The following is a 27,356-nucleotide window of genomic DNA, read 5'->3' as shown; positions in this document are numbered from 1 at the left end:
CTGATTGGAGAAGGGCGAATGTCCGTGAAACTACGTCATACGTATTTGCGTCCTTCTGACGTGCGAAGGGAGGGAGTTACGTGCATTCGGAGAACAGAGCCCGATTCTATTTGTTTAGGATTAAAACGAGCTGTCAATCACCCAGATTGTCCACTAACGTTCCAGAGAAAAATGCCCCTAATATATTGATTTTTAAATTATTTTTTATTACAAAACAAGTTTTATTAGACCAATAGTGACATGTAAATAAAATTAAATGGGTATAATGCTTTTGTACCCATAGTAATCTTAAATGGCTCAGATACTGCCAAACTAGAGTGGCCTAGGCATCTCTTGACTAAAACCTACGTAATTTTACTTTAAGCTCCTAATGCACATTTTTTAAATGTGATATTTATTTTAAAATGCAATATTTATTTGGATGAGGGAAAAAATCCTTCATTTATGGTGGGTCCCATCTGCATTTACTCTGGCACAGTGGTATCTACAGTGAAACTTACACTTCTGGTGTCTCACAAGTGTTATCTTTATTTTGATACTAAGATAATTCACATAGAGCTTGTAATTGCAGAGATATACTCTGGCTGATTATACTCAATTCCATTGTAAGTCGCTTTGGATAAAAGCGTCTGCTAAATTACATGTAATGTAATGTAACGTAATACTCTATTTAGTTTGGGCATGTCATTTTCGAACAGGGACCCCAAAAACAGGGTCAGTGAAGAAGAGGTTAAAGTACAAAAAGTAGTAGCAGAACTAACGGATGAAACTAATACATACACACACTGAACAACATAATACTGACCAAAAAACTCCCAAACTTCATAAAAGGTTGCTTTTTTTAATCTAAATGTATACTAGATGTGTAAGTACAATCTACCAGTTGTTGCTGCCAAATACAACCCAAGTGTATATCAAACCTATCACTTCTCCATAAGCTCCATTGACAACTATATGTGGTTGCTACAATTATATTCAACTACCTCATGGACTTGTTCACAATGGGGTTAGCTGTGTGTGACAAAGCGGCAATGTATGGACTTACAGGAAGTTGCTATTGGCAGCAGGTCAGGTATTATCAGTGAGCTAGCTGGTAGGCAGGCTATCTCAAAGTTCAACCTCTGTGTCACTCTATGTGTTTATGACATTAGAAAAAGAAATATATATACAAAAATAAAAAAAAAAAGATCCAGGTATACATGGTGGTCTGACTAACATTGTACTAAATCAACATTCACAAAGTTGAACACTAACACACCCAGACTAGGAACTCCTCAAATTGCTATGACATGTATAACTTTGGTTGGACCAGACTTGGACTCAATCTGGCCTGGGCACTCTGCTCATGTGTCACAAAAAAAATATTCTGTGCATGTAAACATTCCAACTGTCAGCTGAGGAATACAGAGCAACATGGGCTATGTGCCCTATAGCCTGCTATAATCACATGTGCAAACAGCCTCTCACTTTTATTTTGTGTTAACATTAAATAAATTGGATTCCTCCATCAGCTCCTGTCAGACAGTACATTCTTCTTATCTTCATTTTACAAACAACCACACCCTCCAAGATCTGACAATCCAGTGCTTAATCATCCAGCTGATGGACAGTCAAAAAGTCCAAGCAAAGCAGTCCTTGCAGGCATGTCTGGGTAAACAAAACCAGCCAAGGATTCAGAATATAACCAAATGTTTTGACAGATATATCTGCAATATGTTACCCTACAATTACGAGTAAAACGTGTTGGTCATACTCAATACACAAACTCATGAACCAACGTTATTGCAATGTTACTAATATCCCAAAATAAATTTCCAAATGTATCCATAAGGATGTATAGCTGCATTCAGACTGCTACCTCAATGTTCAAATCAGGTGATCAATGTCAACATCACAAGGACATCCCATCTGCATGGGTTGCTATGGTAATTATGTTTGCAGAACATCATCTCACTATCAAACCTTAACCTGTCAAGTCATGGAGCAGAACTCAAAAAAAGATCAGTGATGGAAGTGACTGGTATTAGAATTTGACTGTGCTGTAATTATCGCCCGGCTCCACTGAATGATTTAATGTTTTTGTTATGTTCTTGTGTGTTGGTTCAAAGGGATGCAAAAGACAATTTGAAATCCGATTTAAACTGGCAACTATTTTTTTTCTTCATTGAGCAAAATAAACAAAAAAGTAAAAAAATAGCTGTGGAGGGCCTATTTAGCCAACTACTAGTCATATCGTTGGTGTCGATAATATCGTGCATCCACAGAGAAGTGAACGCTGCAGAGGTCAATGTGGAAATGTCAACATGTTAATGGTTGTAAAACATTCAAAGCAGTCGCAAATGTCAGAGCTCCATTTATTTATTCGGCATACATTTGGTACTCACTGTACGGGTACATGTTATCAGCAAACCGAAGCAAGACATCAACACCGCATACAAATAATTATTTATGTAGCACAAGATGTATCGCCATCACAATATTCAACTACGTCGTTGAATATCGTATGCTGTCCAAATATCATGGAGTCCTAGTTGACGGGAAGAGATTACACTTCAACGACTTCACACTATGTTAATTACCGGTTATTACCAACCCGGGATAGATGCCAACTGAAACAGTTGCATTGCCATAGCGAACACGCCGTCATGTTTTCCCGGCTGTGTAAACATTTTTGGACCGAGATGACAGCCGGGTAGCTTCACATTATCGTTAGCTGAAGTTAACATTAGCCAAGTTAGCTTGAAAAAGTTAACTCCTCAATCCTGCAAGACTGATTCGACCTTCGTTAGCGAGGATGTCCTCGGCCCACTACCAGAGTTAGTCCGACTGCATTTTATTTCAAGCAGCTGAAGGAGATTCGTTTGTCTAGACAGGAGAATAGCCTCCATTGACACGGTACCTGCTGCTCCGGTCCAAGCGGCCTGTCCGCCATTTTGAGACATAGAAAGGAGGCGCAGACGTTTACAGCCACATCGTCATTTTCCCACCTAACGGCCGAATCCTTCGCCCCCGAGTGACGCCGTGAATATACAATGTCTGGACTCACCCCTTTGTTTCTGCCCGTGAACCTTCTTCGTCGTCTCCAGCGGTGACACGACCCGACAGGGCGTTAAATTTCCGCTACAAAACAAGGTCTTGTGATGTGTAGGTGAGCCACCTCTCGTCTCCGCCACCGCTGCTTGTTTTCTCGCCGCCTACTGCATTCGCCTTCAGCCAGGAGCGCGCACGGAACTCGCGTTCACGGCCCTGACGAGAGCGCGCACGCTCTTGCTCTCCAAAAATAAAAAAACGTCATTGTGCTCCTCAAAAGTGTGGCCGAGGCCCTCTGCTGAGCCTTTGAGGTATTGCAGAGCTATTTTAAGATCAATTAAATAGATTTAGTATATACTGGGCTTTGTTATGGCCAAAATGATAATCACATACATTTTTTAACAATATTGAAATCCTGATTACTTATTATGTATTGATACTTATTTAATGTCATATTTCATTTACTTTAATATGGTGCTACATTCTTTGGTGGAGTTTTTCTTAATTTTCTGAATTTTGGGAAGCTCTGCACTATACTGTTTTTGATTTCACTACATACAAGCTGCAGCCATTTCTTGAAATACAGCATTAAATAAATGCTATTCAAATGTTTAAAAAAACAATCTTGCCTCTGACTTCATCGTTATGGTTGTATACTGTTTGTAATATATAAGTCCTATATTACATTGGTTCAGTGCTGTGTTTAATTCATTTGTTGTGTATACTAGTTGTATGTCTTTTTTGCGTTGCTGTAATCTGTGACCATGTCACCCTTGAAAAAGATTTTTAATCTCAATGAGGCTTTTTACTTGATAGGATATATATACACCTGTATATATATAAATTCCAAATAGATTGTTGAATTTGCCCATATTAAATGAACATCTGCTTTATTCTCCAAATAGCAAACAGGAATTGAGTTGTGAAACACCAGATAACTGAAAAAAGACATGTAAAAGACAAAGAGACAAAACTGAGAATCATTTAATTTATATAGAAATGTTTTTTTCTCAAATAAAGGTTCTCAGAGCTGATGGTTAACCCACAATAATTCACATTAGAATAAAAGCATCAGACCACCACAGACAGACTGTATCTCATAAGAAAGGTTTTCAGGAATTCAGACCGACAACTGGCTTTAAACTTCATATTTGTTTTGTATTATTACACTTCATGTCTATCTGTTTTCCCGCCACTTGAAAGAGCAATGTCTGATATAATTACTTGTCTTCAGCAACTACAGCAGACACACCTGTTATTGTGGGATCTGAGTCAGACAATGAATGTGCAACTGTTTGGAGGAATCGTGTGAAAAATGGTACAAGAAAGCATCTCTGCAGTCACATGCTGACATGTCTCACTTTATTCTATATCATGACATATTACAAAATAACAATTACCACCAGACTCATCACTATTAGGATTTCAACAGGTCGTGGTTTGTTTTTATTAGCCATCTGAATAAACTAAATAAAAATGCTACATTAAAATTATATTGTGACCAGACGAAATGTTTGCATTTGCACTTTGTACCATAGATTCATGTGCATTCTTCACAATTGGAAAAATGTTGGTGTGCCACGCCTCGGGCATTGTTGGCATAATTAATAATAAAAAAAAACTATTTTAAGAAAACAGAATGGGAAGGCTTATTTCTACATTATAAAGTGATGTTTTTAACCACAGGTTTTCCTCAATTCATCTAGAACCAAACCTACTGGACGCACTCATGTACCGCGCTCTGCTACTGCATGTTGTGGCATCGTACATCACTGCTCTAATTCCAAGAACTCTTTTGCATCCCCCATATTTTCAGACAGTTGAGACAGTAGTCCATGCACCGAGTAAAAACAGCATTCTCTGATAATCAGATCCAGCACCATCTCTCTATTGCTTTAATCACATTACATTTAGACACGGCAACAATTAAGTAACAAATTGCCATGATAGGATACATTGCATGTATACAAGCGCAAACAAATCTTAGACTTTTTTTTTTGGTACATCACGATCTCGAGGCAGCCCTTCTGATGTCCACTGTTAGTGGTTCTGTGAATGTCAACACACTCAAACAGCTCAAGAAAGTGCAATAAATACTGCTCAATGAACAGACACTCCTGGCTGGTGTTTTTCTCAGTTACATATGAAAAATGACATTATAACCCTATCATGAAAAACAAGAGAACAAAAAAAAAAAAAACACCCAGCAATAACAAATCACTCACTTCTGCCAATGTTGAGCACCTGTCCAATGGTTCTTTACAGTTGATGCATAAACAGACTGAAAACATTGGTGGCCATGTATGGTTTAAGGAAAGAGGCATCAGCCGTCCATCAGTTAACACAGGTGTGTAGAAAAATAAAACATCTGGAAAGCCAACGTTCACTCAGCCTCTGTTCATGACTACGCAGCAGCAAAAGCAGCAACAGCTGTGGCCAATGGAACTCCTCGACTACACAAACACACCGTCACACATACGAACAGACATGCACATTATTTTCTTTCAATGTGTAAAAATAGAAAGTTGGACACAACTACTATATAGATTATTTAATCTACTGCATAAGGTGGACGTTTGTTTGTTTTAAGTCGATTTTCCATTAGTACAATTTGATTACCTGTCTAAATCTGATAAGAGATTTATACATCTTTTTCTGCTCCTATACATTTCTATAAAACAGACATGGCTTAAATTATCTGATGAATAACAGGCCTAAAATACCCTTTCCATTCTCCTGTGCACTTTTACAAAAGAAATACTTTAAAGAAAAAAAAGAAAAACGAAATCCACCAAATAATAAAGTTGGAAGCTAACTAATGTGTCACTGTATTGTTTGCTTGCTTGGAGATTCAGGAACCATGGGTCACAACATCAACCCACCTTGGATGTGTTAAGTACAAACAAGAGAACAGTTTAATTAATCAACAACTGGGGATGTGTAAGAATAATGAGCAACTGCTGGAAAGTGGCTCAAAAAAAGCCACTAAAAGGGGAATTTACATTCTGAAGCCCTACAAAAAAAATCCCTCAATTTTACCGACTGTATTCTGGTCTTAGTGCACAGTAGAAAGTTCCCCTGAGTTCTAGGACGGGGGTCGGTGCGTCATCGTTTAGAGCACGGGGAGGTGGCAAGTGGAACGAAATGCCCGGATTTTTTAGAGGCTCTTTGGGGAATGGAATGGGGAGGGGAGGGGAGGTCCTGGGCTAATAGTGCGGTTAAGAAGAAGCATTGCTTGGTGATTATGGTACAGTGGATAAGGCTCTGGTATACAATGACATGGTCATCCTCGGTCTCCCTGCCCAGCTGCAAACACTCTTACATACATAATCATATTTATAAACAGCAAACATCTTGAGTGATTTCATTTCCAGGTTCTTGGGCCGAGGATTTTTCTCTCTTTTTTTTTTAGATTGCACATTAACATTAATTCATTGTTGTTTGTACTTTCTCCTCCTCCTACCATGTTAGAAACTCCGCTCTGCATTCATTGTCCTACAGTCTATTCAAGTTGTTGCCTTGACTGTGCTAACGCATTCCTCCCTCCCCTTTTTATTTCAAAACAGATTTAGACTGCGTGGTTCTCGGAACCACGGGCCCAGTGACATGGCTGTGTCTTCACAGCCTCCCACTTTCCACCTAATAGCAGAAAGCAGCTGTACATTGAGGACTTTTATATGTTTAATCAACAGGAATTTTGTCCTCTAGTTCCAGTGGGCTGTCCTCTGTGTGCTCCTCGCCCTTTCCCAGCTCCTGCAGCTGCTGCCGCCTCTGAACCTCTGCCTTTAGGTTCTCCAGATCCTTTTGGCTGAAAAGAAAAACAAAAAAAAGGGATCAATGCTAGACTTATAGACAAGTAAAAAACCCAGCTAATTAGTATGTTACCACCACCACTTTTTTGAAAACAGAAAGTTTCTACTTCTAAATACTTTTACAAATTAAATAAAACTGTTGTGCATTAATTAAAAATATAGGTTAACGACCACGGCTCTCCCTGTTTCTCAGGACAGCTGTGCTTTGCTCATGTGTTGCCCAGCAACAGTAACCCACTGCACAAAAGAAGTTTGTTGTATATCAACACAGACGGAGGCACCAGCAACATTGACATCGTAAAGCGGACGGTGTGTCTTTGCAGTATGTTCGGAGCATGACCGGAAACACAAAAAGGTTTCAGAAGTGAATTCTTCAGTTCAGCAATTTCACAGGATAAATGTTTGCCCCTGCACGGCTGGTGTATACACACAAACGCTCCCCAAGTCAGGTTTTAGATAGTTTTATCATTTTCAGATGAAGGAAAAAGCACATAATGGTACTTTGTTTACGTTCACAATGCCCAAAAGGCAAAATAATACACACACTTAAAATAAATAAATCAATCAATCAATCAATCAATCAATCAATCAATCAATCAATCAATCAATCAATCAATCAATCAATCAATCAATCAATCAATCAATCAATAAATGAATGAATGAATGAATGAATACAACAACCACCACAAATTAAAGACTGAAGCTTTAAATCATCAAGAAAATAGCTTAAACAGAAATACATGTCAAGTTAAGGTGGTAGATCAGTGGTTCTCAAACCAAGTACCACCTGAGAAAATATCGAGCTTGTGAAGTAACACCATTATCACCAATGTTAAAATACAATGGCGTTAACAGGCCGAAGATTTTTTTCACCCAAGATAATTTACTCTCGCATCATCCTCCTCTTCCTCACATATTTAAGACACTGGTGTAGCAAATTAGATTAAGACAGAGCAAGAAATAAAAAGGACTAATTATTATGATTTTATTTATATTATGTTTTGACAGTATTTCTGATTTTCCTCCAAGTACGACCAGAGGAAGCTCACGTACTACTGGTGTTACACGTACCACAGTTTGAGAACTATGGAGGTAGACCATGGATGTTCGGATTCAGACGTGTTTTCTTCCAACATTTTGTGCATTTACTATATATATATTAAGCCACATAACACATGTTAAAGACAATATTACAGACATTTTCCTTAAGTCAACAGTGTTTGTATACCCTACCTGAGAGGTATAAAGATGATGCCGTTGATAACGTTGAGCTGCTCCAGAACGCTGGCCATGCTGGGGGCAGTGAACTGGAGGGAGGGGGGAAAAAAACACATAACATTAGAGTGAAATGTTTTGCCTGTAACAGAGAGAAACACAAAAACATGTCGAACTGAGAGCAGTCACCTTTAGAGGCATGATGCTGGCATTGGAGCCGTTCTTGTAGATCTCGTTCATGGTTCTCTGCAGCGCCACGGCCTGCTGGGTGAGATACTTCAGGTACTCAGAGCTCTCCTTGGTTTTCTCGTGTCCCTCGCCCATCTGAGAAGAGGGGAAAATAATGAGTTCAATGAATCAATGAGAATAAATCATCATCAGCTTGCAGCAGTGTGGAGGTCCTGCAGGCTCTACCTGGTTCTTGTAGATCGTGTAGCCCTCCTTCTCATGCTGTAGTGCAGAGCGGAACTCGGCCTTGCTCTCATAAACCCTCGCAACCAAGTGATGGCTGGAATAAATTAAAAAAATAAAACGTAACATAAACCATCACGGACTGCAGGTCAAAGTGTACCATAATGTATGATGGATGTTTTCCCACCTGAGGGCCACTTTGAGGGACCGGGGTCCATGGTACTTTGTGTTGATAATCAAGGCATTTTCCAAGAATCGCAGTGATAAATCATACTCCATCACTCCGTGCAGCACCAACCCAATGTTACTCTACGTGAAAAGAGCCATGAACATGAAGCGTTAAAACCAACAATGGAACATTCATTAACATTAGCTTTTCCTATGAAGAGTTATAAAATAGAAGTACACACATCAAGCAGCGCCATCTCTGGGTGATCCTCCCCGCAGACCATCAACATGAGGTAACGGGCACGGTAAAGCAGCTTCAGGGCAGTTGACAGCTGGCCGTTGGCAAAGCAGTACAGAGCCAAGTGCATCTATGAAGTGGAGAGAAGCCCATTAAATAAGCACATTTATTATAACATCTTTACAAAACCTTAAAAGATTAGAGCTTGGCATGATTACTTACATATTCTTGAATTGTGTTTGGATGCTCGATGCCAAGGACTCTTTCACTCATCAGTACTGCCTTTTGCTGGTTACTCAGAGCCTGCAGGCAAACACACACACAGTATTAAATAAACATTAACACTTAAATGTAAAAGTTCCAGACACAGTTAGAGTAAATGATGCCAACCTCAGGATGATCTCCCATGATGTAATTAAGGCGTGCCAGCAGGCGCAGGCAAGCACAGATCTCCACATGCATGGGTCCATACACATTGTTGAAGAGGTTGAGGGCCTCGTTGATGAGCTCGCAGCCCTCCTTCAGAAAACCTGGAAATGACAGCAAATGGCTGACACCCTTCATCGAAACAAGGTGATGGGCATTTCTATACATGTTTCCATTCACCTGTTCACATGCACACACACAAACTGACGCTGCTGCATTTTCTGCACAGAAAACTGTTCAGAGTCTTAATCTAAGTGCAGTGTCTTGTTGAGGTTTGTAATATCCCCATTGGGAATGGGTCATTACAATCCTGGAAGGTGTTACCAACTATGGAACATGTTTAAATCGGCATTAAATCCCTGGTCAATGCACATAAGTTTCAGTTTCAGCTCCAGTTGGCACCAGCAGGAATGTAAGACCTAAGTTGCACACATTTCGACTTTGCCTGCTTATTTTTTTGGCAGAGCTGCATTATTTCAGACGCAACAACACACACTCATCTTATGGTTGTTGGCCTTTGACAATATTTTTTTTAATTTTATCAGTCCAATGAACTGAGAGATAGTTTGAAAGAGTCTGAAGATGCAAAATAGTAACCACCGTAGCATCGTCAATGAGCTCAATGGGGTTTCATTTTCCTCTGACTCATTTGTTTCCAGCAACTCCGTGTGAAAAAACACAGGGCGGAATGGTGCCAATTACCTCCGTTAGCTGCTTGAACCAGGTTCATGAATGTGAAAGTGGCTTAAATTGCATGGACGACTCCATCTTAACTTCAGTCTCACCTTGCTGTACTTTGGCCTGACCGCTCTGGAAGAAGTGAAAGGCATCAGAGGCTTTGGGATTTACGTGCTTCACCACAGGGAAAATGTTCAGGATGTCCTCCTCAGTGAAGGCAGGCTTGTGGCGGCTATCAAAGTTGTACTCCTTTATCAGAATCTACAAGGCAAATGGTATTCATACATGTACAAAATTACATAATGGCCATTGAGTGAATTGATAAGAAAAGGGTCACCCATAGAATATACTGTGTATTCTTTTTATATAGATTGTTTCACCTGGATTCCAGTTTTGATCGAGATCTCTCTGAGCAGAGTGATTTTAAGGAGGTTGTATTTCTCCACCACTTGGTCAACGCTTTCACTGAACAAGCAAACATTTCAAGACAAAATATTTGTTACCAATATCACGCACACAAAACAAGATCCTTGTGCAGCTTCAAACATTTGTTTTAAAGTAACACAAAATGTGCGCTCACCATTGTATAGTGAAGTGATAATAGCTCTGGGCTTCAGTGGCAATGTTCTTCCACAGCTCACTGGGCGTCAGGCTGGCCCACGCTGTGTTGTCCCCACCACCAGGGACCCGGTTGCGTCGTTTGCGGTTTTTGCGACGGGACACCAGTTCATCAAGAGGCAGGTGGGCGACAGCATCAGCGAACGAGCTCAGGAAACAGTTCAGGAAATGACTTACAGCGGCAGAGAGGGCAGACAACTCTACACCCTGAAATCAAGACAAAAATGAGGGAAAAAATGGTAGGTTTGTCTTTCCAGAATGTTGGATTATGTATGTCAAACTTTACAAACCTGGAGGTATGTCTTGAAGATATGTTTAGCACATCTTGTGATCAGCTCAGTGATTCCTATTCTCTAAAATAAGGGTACAAACAAATCAAGAATGAGTAAAGACAAAGCAAATCTGTGTATATGGTTAGATTTGGGGAGTCAGACTCACATAGATGTGCTCCAGCTGTGCTTTAGCAGGCGTTTTGTCCACAAACTGCAGAACGGTGCCCAAATATCGAACATTGATGCCTCTCTGGTGCAAGGCCTCTGTGAATGTGGCTCCATCCATAGGCAGAGCACTGTGGTCCAAACAGTCTTTAACCTGCTCATACAACACACACACACACACACACACACACACACACAAGTGTGAACAACCTGAGAAATCAACCAATAAATGACCTGCTCTGTGGAAGAGCACATTACTGACCAGTGAGGGGACCTGACAAGACACCAGGAAAGCAGCGGCATCTTTAAGTAGCTGCTTCTGCTTCTGAACATCATCTGCACTGTCGTCAGGGAAACGCACTCCTGTTCAAACACAGAACACATTTTGTATTAGAATTTGTTTTGGAATAAAGGCAGTTTGAAAATGTTTTTTTTTGTCTTTTTTAATTTGATACGGAGGTGGTCGTCTGATTTCAGGGTTCGTCTTCAAATAATTTCTTACTTTGGATCATTTCTTTTCTCAGACATAAGTCTTAAAAAGCTAAACATTTCTCAGTTTCTCATTGGTCATGCTCACCTGGGGAGAAGATGTCAGGGTTGAAGCGAATGTCGAAGGATGTGCTACTGATGGAGCCCACAGCCTTGCAAGCATTGAGGACAACCTCGCGGCTTTTGGGATCTGTTTGTGATCAGGATTGAAGACACACAAATATTATTTAGTCATGGTGACTTACACACACAAACACAAGGTAACGGTTTAATTAAAGTCCACAAGCCAGTCTTTTTACAGCTGCTCTTTTCAGTCAAGAAACAGGCGCAATGGCTGCTTACATTTGGAGATTTGGTTCAATAAAGTTGTATGATTGCTCTACTGCACTACAGTGTGTGACAATGGGCATATTTATTGCCAATTACACAGTAGAGACAGTTACATAGATCATTTAAATCCATTTCTTTTATCAGATTCATCCAAGAACAAAATAGTGACTATGAGTTTGAGCTGCTGTAGATTTGGCCTTGGAAAAACTCCCACCATTTCAAAGATGTTAAGCATACAGACTACAGATTAGGTAAGTGTGACAAGCAGATTACCGCATTCTAGGATCAACTGAGTGCAATTTAAAAATCACTGAACTTTTTTCTGCATTCAAAACTTTGATTAGATTTGGATTAATGGACACAGCAACTGATTTGTTGTTGATTGGGTACAAACACCCCCTTTACTGCAGGCTCAGGACTGAGCAGGGACAGGTAGCCAGGTGGAAAGAAGCCACTATGAAGCCAGTGGTTGGTACTTTGATGCTCTACTTATAATACTACAGGCAATACTGCTTCTCCTAGAATGAATTACTTTTTACAATGCAATTATCCACCAGAGCAGCTCTCCCTGCATTGTCCTGGCTCTGCCTTTTGGGTTGTTTCTTTGGGGACGTACCAATACCAGATCCATCTTCAGAAACTAAGGTCTCCGCGAGCTCTTTGGCCTGAGCTAATCCGGGAATACTTTCCTCAAGCTCCTTACCCTCCAGTGGGCTCTTGCACTCTCCATTCTGAGTGGCTGAAGAGTCTAGAACCCCGTTTGTGGTGGGTTTTGAGGAGTCGTCATCACTTGCAGTTGCTGCCTGTGAGGCAGCAGAGGCGCTGTTGTCTCTCTGGCTTGTGCTCTCTGTGGAGAGGTCTGTGGCGTTAGAAGAATCGGATGCAGTGGTTTGTGTCTGGCTTGTATCAGCACTGTTATCTGTGGAGGTTTCTGTGATGGCAGGGAGATCAGTCTTTGCATCCTTGTTTGCTTTCTGTTGCATGAGCTGCAATGCCGCCATCTTCATGAAAAGAAGATATCTGGAGGGGGGACAGACACCACAGATTGATGTAGAAGTTGAGGAAACTCTTCATAAGAAGGTGGAAATAGGATTGTGTGCACATACCTGTGCTCAACAAAGGCCTCAATGAGTTCTTGGCGTAGACACGCCAGACGGTGGCGGTGCTGACGGGGGAAGCCTTGGTGCTTGCTCTCTGGGGGCAGCTCTTCTCCATCCACAGGCAGGAAATTGAGGTCAGGAGGGAACGTACGCAGAAGGTCCAGGATATAGTGTCGGCCATCATTTCCAATTATGCCTTTGCACTCGACAGAGGAGCACAGTTCCACTGCGTCGTTCTTCTCATTAAGTACGTTGTGTCTTTGAACCTAAGATTTAGGTTGGACATGGAGTAGTTAGTAGACAACAATGAAGTTCAGGACTAAGATATGATAAATCCTTCAACACAGGAGCTGAACAACATACTGTAAAATTGTCACGTTTGCACTCACATACAATAAATCTTTTTCCATTACACCAACAGGGACTGTAATGATGTATTTAAATACATAGACAGTACTTTAATATGGAGTTGAATCTCCTTTTGCAGCTAAAACAGCTTCCACACTCCTTCGAAGACTTTCCTCATAATTTTGAAGTGTTCCTATGTGAATTTGTGTCCATTCATTCTGTAGAGCACTTATGAGGTCGGGCAATGATGTTGGACGAGAAGGTGCTCGATGGGGTTGAGGTCAGGGGGGCTTTGTGTGGGACAGTCAGGTGCATCCACACCAAACTCGTCAAACCATGACTTTATATTCCCTACTTTGTGCACTATGGCACAATATTGGGATAGTAAATGACCTTACTGAAACAAATGCTGAGGTGTTAAGATTTGAGATAGAGGGGGTCTAGCCCAAAGCCTGATTGAATTGAGCCATTAAATGCTATGAAGCCAATATTGGGAGTTAATTCAGTGAGATAAACTGTAGGTGGCACCAAAGTCCATGACACCACAAAAAGATAACGTGGCAATATAATGACAAGAGTGCCAACAGCTGATGATGTATGGCACTGTCTTTCTGCCAATTCAACTAATTATTTTAGTAATATTTGCCGATTTTAATTCGGACATTTTTATCTATAAATCGAAATGGCACACTTAACTGACTGGATTATCCACAAGTGAAAAAATAACTGTAGTGTCACTGACCTTGAGTGGCCTGCTGGTCTTCTCCAGCAGCTCCATATATTTGCTGTGGGAGACAACAGTCTTTCCAAAGTCAATGGAGCCATAGATGACGCTCTGCTCCTGCTCACGCTCCAGGATACCAGGGATGATGGACTGGGCAGTAACACGGTAGCCTCTGTAGTCCACCACTACTGTCCCGAGGGTGTAGAGACCCTCCACGTCCACCGCCCCGTAAGCTCGTACTCCATTCAAGTCATTGGTGGGCGCCGCATGGGCAGCAGCATCTCCACCCAGCTCACGGTAGTGGTCCCGCACGTCGAAGCCAAGACTGAAGAAGATGTTGTTCCAAATGAACATCTGCATGCGTGTTTCCTCACCGGGGTTGATCGCCATTACATTGCCGTCAATTACTGCCATTGCACCTCGAGTGGCAGCAGCTGCAAAGTCACTGTGGACCTGCAGAAGAAGCACAATTACTTTCCAAGTTATAAACAACAGAAAATGATGATGGATTATTAATGTAATATTTTAATATTTGCATGAATGATTGACCTTTATTGAATATTTCTGTTACTCCTTACTACCTGAACATGACAAGGATTCCTTACTAAATGAATGGATAATTGGACAGAGGGATTAGCCAGCAAAAAACTCTTAAAATGTTTAAGATAAATATTCAGGATATGGGCTCTGCTAAAATACATATATAAATAAAATAACATACAAAAACAATTTGTAAAAGATGTTACTGCCTACAGCAGGCTAGAAAAAAAGATTTTTAACTGTAAAACAAGATGCTTTTCATTCAATATATTTTAAGACCACCAGAAATCCCTTAAAAACATTGAGATTCATACAATGGAAAACAAAGCCTGAAAGAGGAAACAGTACCTTGAATATTGCTCGCTCCCTCAGCAGCCGTTCAGGCAGGTTCTTCCGTGGAAGCTCTCTGGTTGTCTGCAGCTCCTCGTTCCAATCTCGAGTCTGGAAACATGCAAGCAAATACACACCTCTTTAACAATTAAAAAAAAAAAAAAAAAAAAAAAAAGGACCTGCCTGGTGTCCTGTTGTGTACTGGTGCACCCACCTGTCCAGGTATATGCTCCTCATAACCCAGACGAGACGTGTAGGCATCCTCAGCGCGAACACAGTCCATGGCGTGATCTACCTGAGGAGCTGTCCAGCTGTAAACCTGGAAAGGCGTAGCTATCCTTTCAAATGGGTGTCTCTGGACCCTGTAGCAAAACACAGCACAAGACAAACAAACACAACGTCACTTTCATGCTCTTATTTTGTCTCACATTTCAAGAATCTGTTGCAAGAGAGGGAGCGGCGGAGCTGAGTGTGTGTGCACGCTTGTATTGTGCGAGCAGTCGAGTGCCACGTTCCGTTTTTCATATACCAGTCTCTTGGGTTATGGAAAGTGTATATAATAAGAAAAAATATATATTGCTTTTTCAGTATGAACTGATGTACCGCCTGGCACAAGTGCTTAGAGACTGGACTACTGCCTCTTTACCAACAATGTGTTATTGCAAGAAACTGGTAAAGATCAACCTGAGCATAAATCAGAGGTTGTAAATCTGGTAGTCATTTCTGGTCCACAGAAAACAAGCAATGTTCAGTTTGGAGGAGAATAGATTTAGTAAAAAACAGCAGACAAAGACTCACCTTTTCTTCTGCAGGGCAGTGAAGTTCTTCTTGAAGGCAGGGCTAATCTGGCTCAGCAGCTCCACCAGAGAATGGCTCAGAAAACTGGGATTGGCTGGTTTGGGGTTGAAGGTATAGGTAGTTGATCTAGAGAATACATAAAATAAATACACATCAATGTAACAAGTCCGACAAGAAAAGTCTGAATAGAAGTAGAAGTTAAAACACAAGAACATGAGGTGGTTGGCTGCAATATTGTTTGCCAATCTACAAATTGCCGAGTATCGCTTTAGCACAATAACCTAACTTTTGAAAATGTCTCGTTTAAGGTTTAGCTTCCAGTTGTTAAAAATTAAGTTTCATTCCCATATGCTCCATGTACCATTATTACATTTTTAGAAACATAAAGTCAATCCTTCCCCAAGCTTTACACCAATTCTACAGTCCTGTGTAATCCAATTAAATCTAATTCATTTGACTGCTCAGCTTTTGCTAGCACCCAAAATTAGATCGCACTTGTATCTCTATCGACACACATCGTCCTCCATTTAAAGAAAGAACATCTTTTGTTCATGTGCTATGTTTAAAGAGACGGCATCCAGAGAAACTGAATCCTTCAAATGTCTTCACATCAGCCGCTCTTGTACTTACAATGACTGAGGTTTGAATGGTGGCAGCTTTATCCAACCTAAGCTGATGGTGTCTTTAGTTGTAAATACTGAGGAACAGTGTGGACTTGATTTTAGCTAAGTGCATGGCCTAAATCTCAAACAGCAGGGGCATTCAGGTTGTGTTCTTATCCATTTTACTCTTTTTCTAAAAGTGCTTTCACTATTCAAACAATGTATGCTGGACGGGGAAAATGATAGACAATAGGGGCGTGTTTGATGCCGCTTTGTGCCAGGTTTTAACACTGGAGCTAAAGTGTCCCCTCCAGAGAAAACAGAGGTTGATATAAGATAGGAGGATGAAATGTTGACTGACTGGTTGAGGTAGAAGCCGCGTGTAGAGGCAGTGACACTGACATGGCGTTCCTCCACAGTGACAATGTACAGGTACATGAGGTCTCCGTGCATCTTCCTGTTTCCAGGTGGAGGGTTCCAGCCACTCATGGTAAGGACCTTCAGGCACTGCATAGGCTGTCGAGGATATTTAAACCATCAGATATTTTCATTCATCATCCTTTTTGCGATTGAGAAGTAGCACTTGGTTGTGCATCAGGTTTTGTTTTATTTTGCTAGGCATTCAGTTATTTAAAAAATGATAGGCTAGGCTGCTTCTCACCTTCCAGTCCTTGTTCTGTGGCTGGAGGGGTATCAGGGGGTGGTCTTTGCTGCCGGGCAGGATGTGCTCTGGAGGGGTGCAGTCAATCTGCTCCAGATCGCTGCCCTTTTTCTTTCGTTTACCACTATCTAAAAACATTAGGAAACAGGTGATCAGTCAAGGACTCCCGCTGTGAAGACCCTCACCCCATACATCTTCACTTTTAAACAGTGATGGGTTGAAAAATGTTACTTATTCCATGATTGTAAAGTGTTATATAGTAATACCTCCGAGGTCTCCATCAGTGAAGACGCTGAGGAAGGAGAGGGAGTTGCAGTCCACTCCATTGTAAGCGTCTGATGGGTCCAGACTTTTCAGCAGGTCTCTGATGTGACGCACATGGATGCGAGCTTCACGCACAGTGTACGGCTCTGCAATGATGAGATGCAAAAACCCAGAGGTTACAAAGTGGGACGGTGCTGTTTGACAAGTAACAGATTAGGCAAATGCTTATTTGTGGTAAACTATGACTCTGAGTTCAGTGCTTGCTAGCAGATACAAAAAAAGTCATCCCTTGAAGTTAGTAATAAATAATACTTTGTTTCTACACCCATATGCATGAAGTTTGCAGATGACACTGCTTTAATTAGTCTGCTAGTATAAAGGTTCACCATGGGCCAGTGGTGGATTACTTTGTGGGGTGGTGTGACAACCACTTCCTGTTCAATGTCAAGTTCAATGTCAACAAAACTGTAGACTATTACTCTATTTATTGTTATACGCGATAGATATTATGATTACGATAACCTCCAGTCTCTGTGTGTACGGAGCATGCGCTGTTCGTTATCAAAGTGAAGTTTGTCATCAAAGCCTTGTTATACAGTATGTTAACCTTCATATGTGTCTCTGTCTAACTACTAATCATCAGAACCGATATGATTTGTCAGTTTACAACCAAACTGTGAGTGTGAAATAAAACTTTATATAGACACTCAAGTTGTTCCCACCGTACTTGTTCTGATTGCCCTTCCCAGAGGATCAGTTTAGTAAAAATCTGGACAAAAACCAAAAGACACTGATTTTTGGAAAACCTCCCATACAGCTGTCCCAACTGAAATCAAGGGCACGTCTCTTGAGAGTATGGACCTTTACAAATCCTTGGGTACAGTTGTGAACTTAAAACAGCAATCTGCAAGAAGGGCCTGCAGAGACTGTACTTTTTTTTTCTACAAAGACTGAGGCCTTTTAATGTCTACAAAACACTGATGGTTTTATTTTACAGGTCATTCATTGAGTCTACTTTACCCTCGAGCCTCGTCTCTTGGTGTAGTAACCTCTCCATACAAGACAAAAGTTGTCTGTCCTGCATTACTCAGACAGCCAGTAAGAGAATTGGAATACAGCAGCGATGGAGTACAGTCCATTTTAGCCAGCAATGACCATGCTCTATTGGAGGAACTCATTTCTCTCCCATCATGTCAGAGGTAAAGGCTGCCGAGGGCAAAGTGTAATAGATTTATTTTGTTCCAAGGGTAATTAATGCACTTAATCAGCCAAATCCTCTGTGACACTTTAAGCTACCCTGTAGCATTTTGCTTGTTGTTGTTTTTTATTGTAGCTATTATTTCAGTGGATATATCTAACATAAAATTCCCTATGGCTTCATTTTGTCAGGTTGCTTGCAATATTTTGTTTTCCGTTCTGCGTCTTTTTAACCACTGCTGCAAACCAAATTTCACCCTTGAGGGACAACTAATAAGTATACTTAAGTAATAAGTATGTACTGAACTGACAATGGCTTGAAACATGACATTCCCTGTGTGTTGAACTTGAAACCTTAAATCAGGTTTGTCAGGTTGCACCCATCATAGAATTATTGATTTAGTCAAATGGTCTCAGCTCTGTAGCTTCATGGACAACATTAGCTCTCTGACATTTAAATAAAAGCTGCCTACTTAACGGTTGGTTACATGGTTGATAAAAACTGATGTGTAAATCTGATAAATCTAAATGGTTAAAACCAAAACAAAAAGACTTGAAATACATAGGTCCTAATGACAATGATTGTGCATCTTTTATACAAGTAGCATGCTTTACATACCTGCCTAAACAATGCAGTCATAACAGACAGAACATCACTGCTTTTACCAGCTCTTATTTCTCTTTTTGTGCCAAAAAAACATCAAATCACTGAAATGCCTCTGAACCTGACCTTCAACAACTTTCAACAGCGAACCCTCCTGCAGGCCTTCGAAGGACTTGAGGTCAGCAAAGTTGTCCAGCACATTTCCATCGAGCTGCAGGGAGAAGCAGGTGCGATGGCAGGTGTCCTCGCGGTCTATCAACACCTGATGGATTTCCTGTACCATTTCTTGGGGAGATACCTGATGGAGGGGAGAGAAAAGAAAGATTAAGGAAAGAAAAAAAGGGCTTCGGAAAAAGTTGCGATCTGAAATGTATAAGTAAGCTGATTATTGCAGAGTAGCCGCCCATGTGATCAGAAGAAAAACATGTTCATGTCACACGAAGTCTATCCCACACCAAGCCATCACACAGCCTTTTATAATGATTATGATTTTTTCAACTGTAGGAAGTTATCAGAGTATAGAGAGAATAACAGAATAATCAGCTCAGCTTTTACATGCAGCTACTATTGTCTGAACAGTGCTTAATAAACCCGCCTTTTACCTGCAGGTCAAATGAATCTGTTCCGGGAGCCTGGATCTTTACAGTGAATCCTGTGTCCTGGATCACGATCACCTCCTGCTCGTTAGAATCCTCTCCATCCACTGCCTCCTCTGTGTGCTCATGAGCCCCATCCCCATTCACCATGGCTGAATCTGCACTGTGTCCTGCAGTAGAAGAGACACGGGTAACTGGTGAATTAGGGGACTTTCAAATCCCGAGATGGGAGTCAATCAGATCGTATCACAGCAATTTACATCTAATATTAAGTTTTACCACTGAGCATTGGTTTAAATTGCTTTTGCACACAACTGTACAACACGTTCTGTGCAAGTGACAACTGTACAGCTGGCAATGGTCAATAATCTGAGCAAGAGGGAACAGACAGTGAGCCATGCAAGTGATCCTGTCAAGAAAAAACAAATGGTTCAACCACATAAACAAAGAGACGCTGCCAGGCAGCCACATCACAAACAAAGCACATGTACCCAGAGGCTGAACAGCTTTTCCACTGATGTAATGAAATATTTATGAATGGGTTATTATTGCCCACAAAACAAAAGTACCGTTAATTCCAGTGCTACACTGGTACCGCATTTCAATGCCAACACTAACCCTTAAAAATGCTGATCCTGCAAAACACACAAAATAGAAATGACTGCATATGAAACTTTGTGAGCAAAGAAAATGCACACATTTCCAAAAGCAATTGGCTTAAAACAGTACAGTTGTAACACTGCAAGTTTTATTCTGAAGCCATGAGGCACAAAATAATTTTTTTTTTTTTTAAATAAATAACGTGTTGAATGCATTTTGTTAGCTGCTCCTCTAAGCTCAACGTGCTGTAAACACATTACTTTCACTAGCTCCAATTCACTGGAGTTTGTCACTCTGTCACTGTGGAGACTTGTTTTTCCATCAGACATCATTTTTATCAGAGGACATCTACTTAAGTTTGTCTCACAGGTTTGGCTGGAGCAGAAACACGGCTAATTAGAGAATTAATATTAAACAGATAATCCTGTTGAATATTTTAACTAAATTTTACTTGAATAGTTCTTACTGCTGTATCAGACGTTCAATCCATGAAATGTTTGTTTTTTGTGATTTTTTTTAATTTTTAATTATGATCAATAATTATGTGAATATTTCACCTATACAGTTTAGATGAGAGAAAGTATAACATAAATAACAGTTGTTGGGGCAGAGGCGAGCACGGTATGTGGATGTCAGACAACTGTTTTCTCTCCGTGGGGCACAACTGCTGGCAGTTAGTGTGTTGTGTCCTTACTCACTTATCAAGGGTAACACAATGTCAGGGTTACTGAAGAGAAGGGCCCAGAGGGAGGGGTGTGGCGTCAGATCTGGACTACGACCCCATGTGGGAATGAGTGTGCTAAAATGGTGGCATGCAGGGCCAGAAGCACAGGAGAGGAGAGCAACAGGCTACACTCTAAAAAACAAACACATTGTCTACAGAACAGAAAACACAAGCGCATAGTATCACTAAACAGATGAGGGTGAAGCTGGTGTCGAGTGTCAACGTGAGGACAGAAACAGAGTTAGAAGTGGGTCTCTTTCAAGACGCCCCATCCCTCCATCCTAAACTTTCATTGGTTTACTCTGCTGAAAGAAAATGTACTTTATAATTGATCAAAAGGTTGTGTAGTAAGACATTTTTAGCATCACAAAGAGAATTTTCACCATAGCTTGGATGTAACCCAATACTTTTGCTTCATTTAGTACTTCTACAAAGTCACAAAAGGAGCACACAAGTCTCTGCTTGTTCTCCATTTCCATGTGCACCATACAAGGTGTAATTCAGAATTTTACTTGACTGCCCTGAAAAGAATAGTAGCAAAGTGTTAAGGGACGCTTCCAATTTAAGCCCATTTATCAGGATAGTAATGTGATTTGTGCATTGCTTACTCCAATGTTGGAAATGGAATTTAACATAAGCCTTCAATGTGTTGCTGATGTTACCAAAACCTTGGTCCCAATCCCCAGGTAGGACTACACTACTTTAGCCGCTAAATTGCAAAAAACATGATCAGCTACACCTGGTTTCTGATCAGATACAGAAAAACAAGGGGTCATTTTAACTTTTAGGTGAGGGCGAAGAAAACATGATACATTTAAGATCTGCTGTTGTTTTAAAGGGAAGAAAGAATACATTTAGATGCATTTACAGTTGAAGTAAGCTACAGTGTCAAATTAAATGGTGGTGGTCGCAGTGACAGCCAGCATTAAATAGCAGTTTAATGTAATGGGAGCCATCATATATGGCTCAATTATGATGCAATGGGTAGCATTGATGACAGATAGTCTGCCTTTCTGAGAGCAAACAACTTGAAAGTAAGTATGCATCATGGGATGATTTGTCAGAGGATTTACTTATCATTAGTACTGTGGCAGCTATCCCGGCAGCATAACTGGATAGACTGTACTGTTGTGTCCAAAGTCTGATAGGACACAACAGTCGAGTTTGCCAATTAATAAATAATAAAATCCACATTACAAATGATGCATTTTCATCTCACAAACTTCATTAATGTCATTAGCTCATTAAAACTTTTGATTACCCGTTTTATGTATTCAATATACATACATTATTTTTATGGACAATACTGTATGTAAATGCTTGTAGTGCAAAGAAAATGTAGATTGGAGAGACAGACCATTAAATGTTATCAACTATTCAATAACTGGTCGTCATAACTAAATCAGTTATATCTTACTAGATGGAGGGGAAAAAAGAATAATGGTTGGATAATCATTGTCCATTGGATTTCTAAAAATCACCCATTCACTCACACTGTCAACTTTCTTCTAATTTCTGGCATAAAGAATACCATGCCAACCAGTAGATTAAGTAGATTAATTGTCAGTCATTTTCAGCAGAGCTGATACCAAGAAACAAGCTTTTTATTCAATTTAGAATCAGCCCACTTCTCTTGGCGACAACAAAATAAAGACAAACCCAGCAGCCAGCCATCTCGCAACTGTGCAGCCCTTGACATGGAGACCCTGACTGCTGCCATGGCAACATTAACCAGCAGGCCAGACAACCCTGAAAAACAACAACATTGACAACCACCTCCCTGCATCACAAGAATGCAACTTCCCGATGGACACACAGACTCCCGAGTCATGCTTATGCAATCACAAAATAGGAAATAAATAAACTGCAAATGACGCTTCTATAAAAATCACTAACTAAGCTGCCAGCTAAGAGTGACGCAATAACTCGAGCACTGAAGAAAACTTGATAAGAATGTGTTAGTACATTTTCACACAATCATGTGGGACCAAATGTTTTCTGCTGCTCAAACTTATCAAGCAACTAAACTCCAGAAAACTTGGACATTTGGTACTTTGACTAAAGGTTAACTATAAATTATAGTTAACCTTTAGTTAACTATTGCCATTGCCAACTATTGCCATTTCAGAAGTGTCTAGCATCGGGGGATTGCATTTGAATATGAAGTAGCCAGACAGGGACAAGAGCAGGCAGTGGCTGCCTTACTAGCATGTCTTACTGAGCTTGTACTCATGAGTGTGGAAGATGGCTCTGCTTTGTAGAGTGTGAAGTAAATAAAATAGAATTAATTAATTTAGCCCATAAACATCTGTGTGATATACATAGAAAATGCTGAACTCCCAGTAGGCTTACATTCTTGCTGCACATTTTTATGGTGGCTCAACTTGGTGGCCCTGAATTGATCTACAGTCACCAGCCACTTTATTAGACATACCTGCAGAACTGCTTATTAAGCATGTATCTAATTAGGCAATAATATGACAGAAAGTCAATGCATTCAGGCATGTAGATATGGTAAAGACCTGCTGAAGTTCAAATTTAGCATCAGAAGGTGGAAGAAAGATGATCTAATTGATGTGGCATGGTTGTTGGTGCCAGATGGGCTATGCAAGTTTTTCCGAAATGGTTGCTCTATTAAGCCTTTCATGTGCAACCATCACTGTGGTTTACAGAAAATGGTCTGAAAAAGAGAAAATATACAGTGAGTGTCAGTTCTCTGGGAGTAAATGTCTTGTTGATGCAGAGGACAATGGCCAAAGATGAAGGTGAGTGAGTGTATAATGCAGGTGAGGATGTGAAGTCTGACTGACACAGACAAGGGTTGGGCAACATTGTAATAATTATGATATATTGCAATTTTCTAAAATCAACATAGCAAATATGTATTGAAATGATGTTTGCATTGTGCAAACACATTTTGAGATGGTATGCTGCTGTTAATGTTTTCCCTCATTTGTGAAATATTTCTCCCTTTAACATTTAACTGGTCTAAATCAAGAGGAAGCCTCAATTTTAATGTCATCTGACATTTATTGCAGAAAATATAAATATCGACTCATTTGAAACCATTTTTGCTCATATGGTCCAGTCCTAATATAGACAGACATGTTTCTCCACCACCATACTCTATTTTATTTTGGAGTATTTTTTTCCCTTCTTTTTATGTTATTACATTACTTCTTTTCAGTCCTCCCAGTTCAACGTGAAAATGGACAAAAAAATACAGTTACATTATCATTGCATTCCATTCAGTGGCTGACTGGAGACGCACATATTTAAATGTTGCATTTTCAATTATAAAAAACATTAAGCGGTTTTGGACTTTGGCATGAGGATATTTTCTGGAACTATCACAATGTTGAGTGAATACCAGTCGAGTTAGACACCAAGTAGGCAAAGACAGAGTGACAGTCTCACATGTGACACACGGAGAGACGGACTGCAGTGACCTGTGCTGCTCCACAAGTTGTTTAAGGTTCACTCCACCGGTTGACACCATTCATCTCGTTATTAATCTGCTGCTTCACAACAACGTGCATCTATTGGGGATACTCACCGGCTCAAACGACTTCATGTATCATGAGCATAACCTTTCCTCTCAAACACCAGCCGTGTACTATCGTGACTTTTTCTGTAACAACCGGCTTCCGCTTCCCGGTCGAGGAGAGACGCTCCGATTTCATCTTCCCCGGCAGGGAGACGAGAGCGGGCGGTTAGGGGTTATTACTCTCAGTCATACGCTTCAACAACCCGGCATCTACCAAACTGTACTTTAAATACAATAAAATAAAGCAACACCGTCTTTTTAAAACAGCGTGGTGTACAAACATCCGTTTATATAAATGCAACGGTTGTAGAAACCCCCCTGTATTCATGCTGGTAGTGAGCAGCTCCACTGAAGGTGACCTTCAGTTCCGTGTAACGCTCTCACTCGCGTAGTAGCAAGTGAGTCTGTGCGGCTCTAGCAGCTGCAGCTTCGTGTCAACCCACTTACCGACGTGTCCCGTCGTTACCTTTTATTTTACCCCAAAAACACCAGGCTGTTCTGTCCGTGTGCACCAGCGCAACATGCAGTTAACGGAGCCAGGAGCGGCTGCCCTGCTGGTTAGCGGGCTAGCCAGAATGCTAACTAGCTGTGCGCTAATGTTAGCATGCCGGCTCACTTATTTGAGTTAGCCTGGTTTGACTACATGCTAACGTCTATGTCCCACGTATGCAGACATGTGTGTCAATGACGAGGATGATGCTCTCTTGACAACAGTGCACGAAACACGAGAAATAGATAAGTCTATTACGTAAATTAGCATACAATGCTAGCTAAAAAATGGACCTTTAAAAAAATTGGAGAAATGCTACCAAGGAGATAGAAGGGAAGATAATGACGGGGTCAACCCCATACACCATTACCTTGAGACTGAGGACTTTTTGAGTGTCAAAGCAAAGCAGATGAATGAGATGAATGTCACCAACTTTAGAGGTTCTAAAAAGAGAAATCACCTACAGTGCTGATGCACAGACGTGTTGTCAAGATTAGCTGCAAGTGTCTGCATTAGTATGCAATGTGGTTGTCAACTATTAAATATGTGTAGTGTAATAAAAATAACAGCATGAAGAAGTGGCTGCTTCTTGTCTCACCACAGTCGCAGGAATTCTTCAGATGCATCTTGCTGGTTTCCCGAGCTCCATCCCCGGCTTCCTCCGCAAGATCGACCGGATTACAGTCAGGCACTGACGCCGGGATGTCATCTGTCTTGCTCACCATGGTCGGCAGTCAGTGTAGCCACAGACAACCCTCCAGCAGTTTTGATTGAATGTGCAAGAGTCTGTTAAAGAAATACAACACAAATGACCCCGTTTGCTTCTCCGGCTGACGCGTGCTCGCTGGCTACATGCGAAGGGTACGAGCTTACAAAAACAAGTCTACAGAGGAAGGACAGTGCTGTACATGGTGGTGATCACACGTGGTTCCCTCATCCCTCCTCTTGACCTCTTTGCCTTTGCGTTGCACTTCCCCACCCACTGCGCGTAGCGCTACGGAAAGCCACACGTGACAAATGTGTTTTATTTTTGACAAACTCATTTGGATTTTTTTTGTTTTGGAGTTGTGCGACGATATTGACGAGTCTATCCCCTGTAGGGAGATACACTTACTGAGTGGAAAGACAAAGAGACAAACAACATTGTTACACTTACCGACATCACAAATAGAAGACGAATTGACAGGACCTTTGACACCTTGACCCTGTTGTCATCATATGTCCTTTGTCAAATATAGAAGAATCCATTCATCTCTAACACAGAACCACTATGGACTTGGAACCTTTCTAAACAATTAAGTACATTTGACAGGCAGCATATTATAGTGTTAGAAATCTTATAGGAGACTAAATCTACTGAAAAGAAAATAATAACTAATACTTTCTCAGTGGAATCAATAGCAATTTAATTTAAAGTTAAATTGTAGATATCTAACTATCTTGAATATATGTTGCTTATTTAATTCTGAATGAATTAATTATTTCATTAAATGTGTTATCACAAAGCATGTGTTACTTTCATACACTATACTTCGACATCATATATAAATTCTGCTGCATGAACAAAATGAAGTCAAACAATCCAACCACAAACATTAAATAACTGCAGTATGACACAGGCAAAACAACCAAGTCTATATAAACATAAATCATTTAATGGCAGTCCATGTCCAAGAGAAAAGGAATTGGGCACATAACCGGGAAGTTGCTGGTTCAATCACGAGGGTTTAATGCAGAGGTCAAATGAATTAGTGTGTGCGAAAAATCACATATTCTAATCACCTGTAAATGTATTCCATTACAATAACGAGGCAGCAGACTAGACAATCTTTCATTTTATTCCAGTAACGTGTAGTAGATCACTACAGGAAGCAAACACAGCAGATGCGGTAATCAGTCAGTAGGTGATATTTACCAAAGGACCAAAACCACAAAGACCCAGAGCAACACCTGTCACATTGGGGACCACACAGCATTATTGCTAGAACCCACATAACATGTCAAACAAGATGTTTCATGGTGCCATCCACAGTCCAGTGAAATGTTTCTGCAAGATGCTCAATAAACTTACACATCTCTACTTTGAGAAGAACTGGACGAGAAAAAAAATAGCATGTGGCTGTTGACATTTGTTAGCATATTAATTATAATGATTAGAGTTATTATACAGTCATTTATAAAGATGGAAGACATTCTCTGTGGGTGTGAGTAAATGATCTACGTTCTTGCTATATGTCTGAGTGGAGTTCAAGCTCTGAAAAGTGGTAAAGATGTTACTCTACTTTAGCTGAAATATTAATAAAAAAGTATTATTATTATTATTATTATTATTATTATCATTATTATTATTAAGGCATCACACCATTCATCCTCATGTTA

General features: G+C 40.5%; 2 protein-coding genes across 5 annotated transcripts in view; both read right to left on the bottom strand.

Annotated features, from left to right (window-relative positions):
* Positions 1-3,228, bottom strand: part of LOC131462583 (lissencephaly-1 homolog) — a 28,182-nt gene extending 24,954 nt beyond the window's left edge. The window contains exon 1 of the mRNA XM_058633894.1: positions 3,047-3,228. The gene's annotated coding sequence lies outside the window, so the exon portion shown is untranslated. The remainder of the gene's footprint in view (positions 1-3,046) is intronic.
* Positions 3,229-4,370: 1,142 nt separating this feature from the next.
* cluha (clustered mitochondria (cluA/CLU1) homolog a) lies at positions 4,371-25,915 on the bottom strand. 4 transcript variants are annotated; one of them, XM_058633827.1, is made up of 28 exons: positions 25,851-25,902; positions 25,576-25,763; positions 19,623-19,786; positions 19,147-19,318; positions 17,222-17,365; positions 16,956-17,083; positions 16,656-16,810; positions 15,693-15,818; positions 15,109-15,256; positions 14,913-15,005; positions 14,043-14,477; positions 12,959-13,218; positions 12,469-12,872; positions 11,611-11,712; positions 11,296-11,396; positions 11,035-11,187; positions 10,887-10,949; positions 10,559-10,803; positions 10,359-10,443; positions 10,086-10,239; positions 9,265-9,404; positions 9,097-9,177; positions 8,879-9,004; positions 8,656-8,777; positions 8,472-8,565; positions 8,247-8,381; positions 8,076-8,149; positions 4,371-6,838 (listed from the first exon to the last, which is right to left on the bottom strand). In XM_058633827.1, exons 2-28 carry the CDS (start codon positions 25,700-25,702, stop codon positions 6,712-6,714), a joined length of 4,158 nt encoding a protein of 1,385 aa, XP_058489810.1. In that variant the 5' UTR covers positions 25,703-25,763; positions 25,851-25,902; the 3' UTR covers positions 4,371-6,711. The 4 variants fall into 4 exon arrangements, with proteins under 4 accessions (XP_058489810.1, XP_058489809.1, XP_058489811.1 ...); XM_058633826.1 differs by having other exon boundaries at positions 25,576-25,915; XM_058633828.1 differs by having other exon boundaries at positions 12,556-12,872; positions 25,576-25,915.
* Positions 25,916-27,356: the final 1,441 nt, after the last annotated feature.

Source organism: Solea solea, chromosome 7 (genome assembly GCF_958295425.1).
Source record: "Solea solea chromosome 7, fSolSol10.1, whole genome shotgun sequence".
NCBI lineage: Eukaryota > Metazoa > Chordata > Actinopteri > Pleuronectiformes > Soleidae > Solea > Solea solea.
Note: the sequence above shows the minus strand (reverse complement) of the source record. Positions and strands in the feature narration are given on the sequence as shown.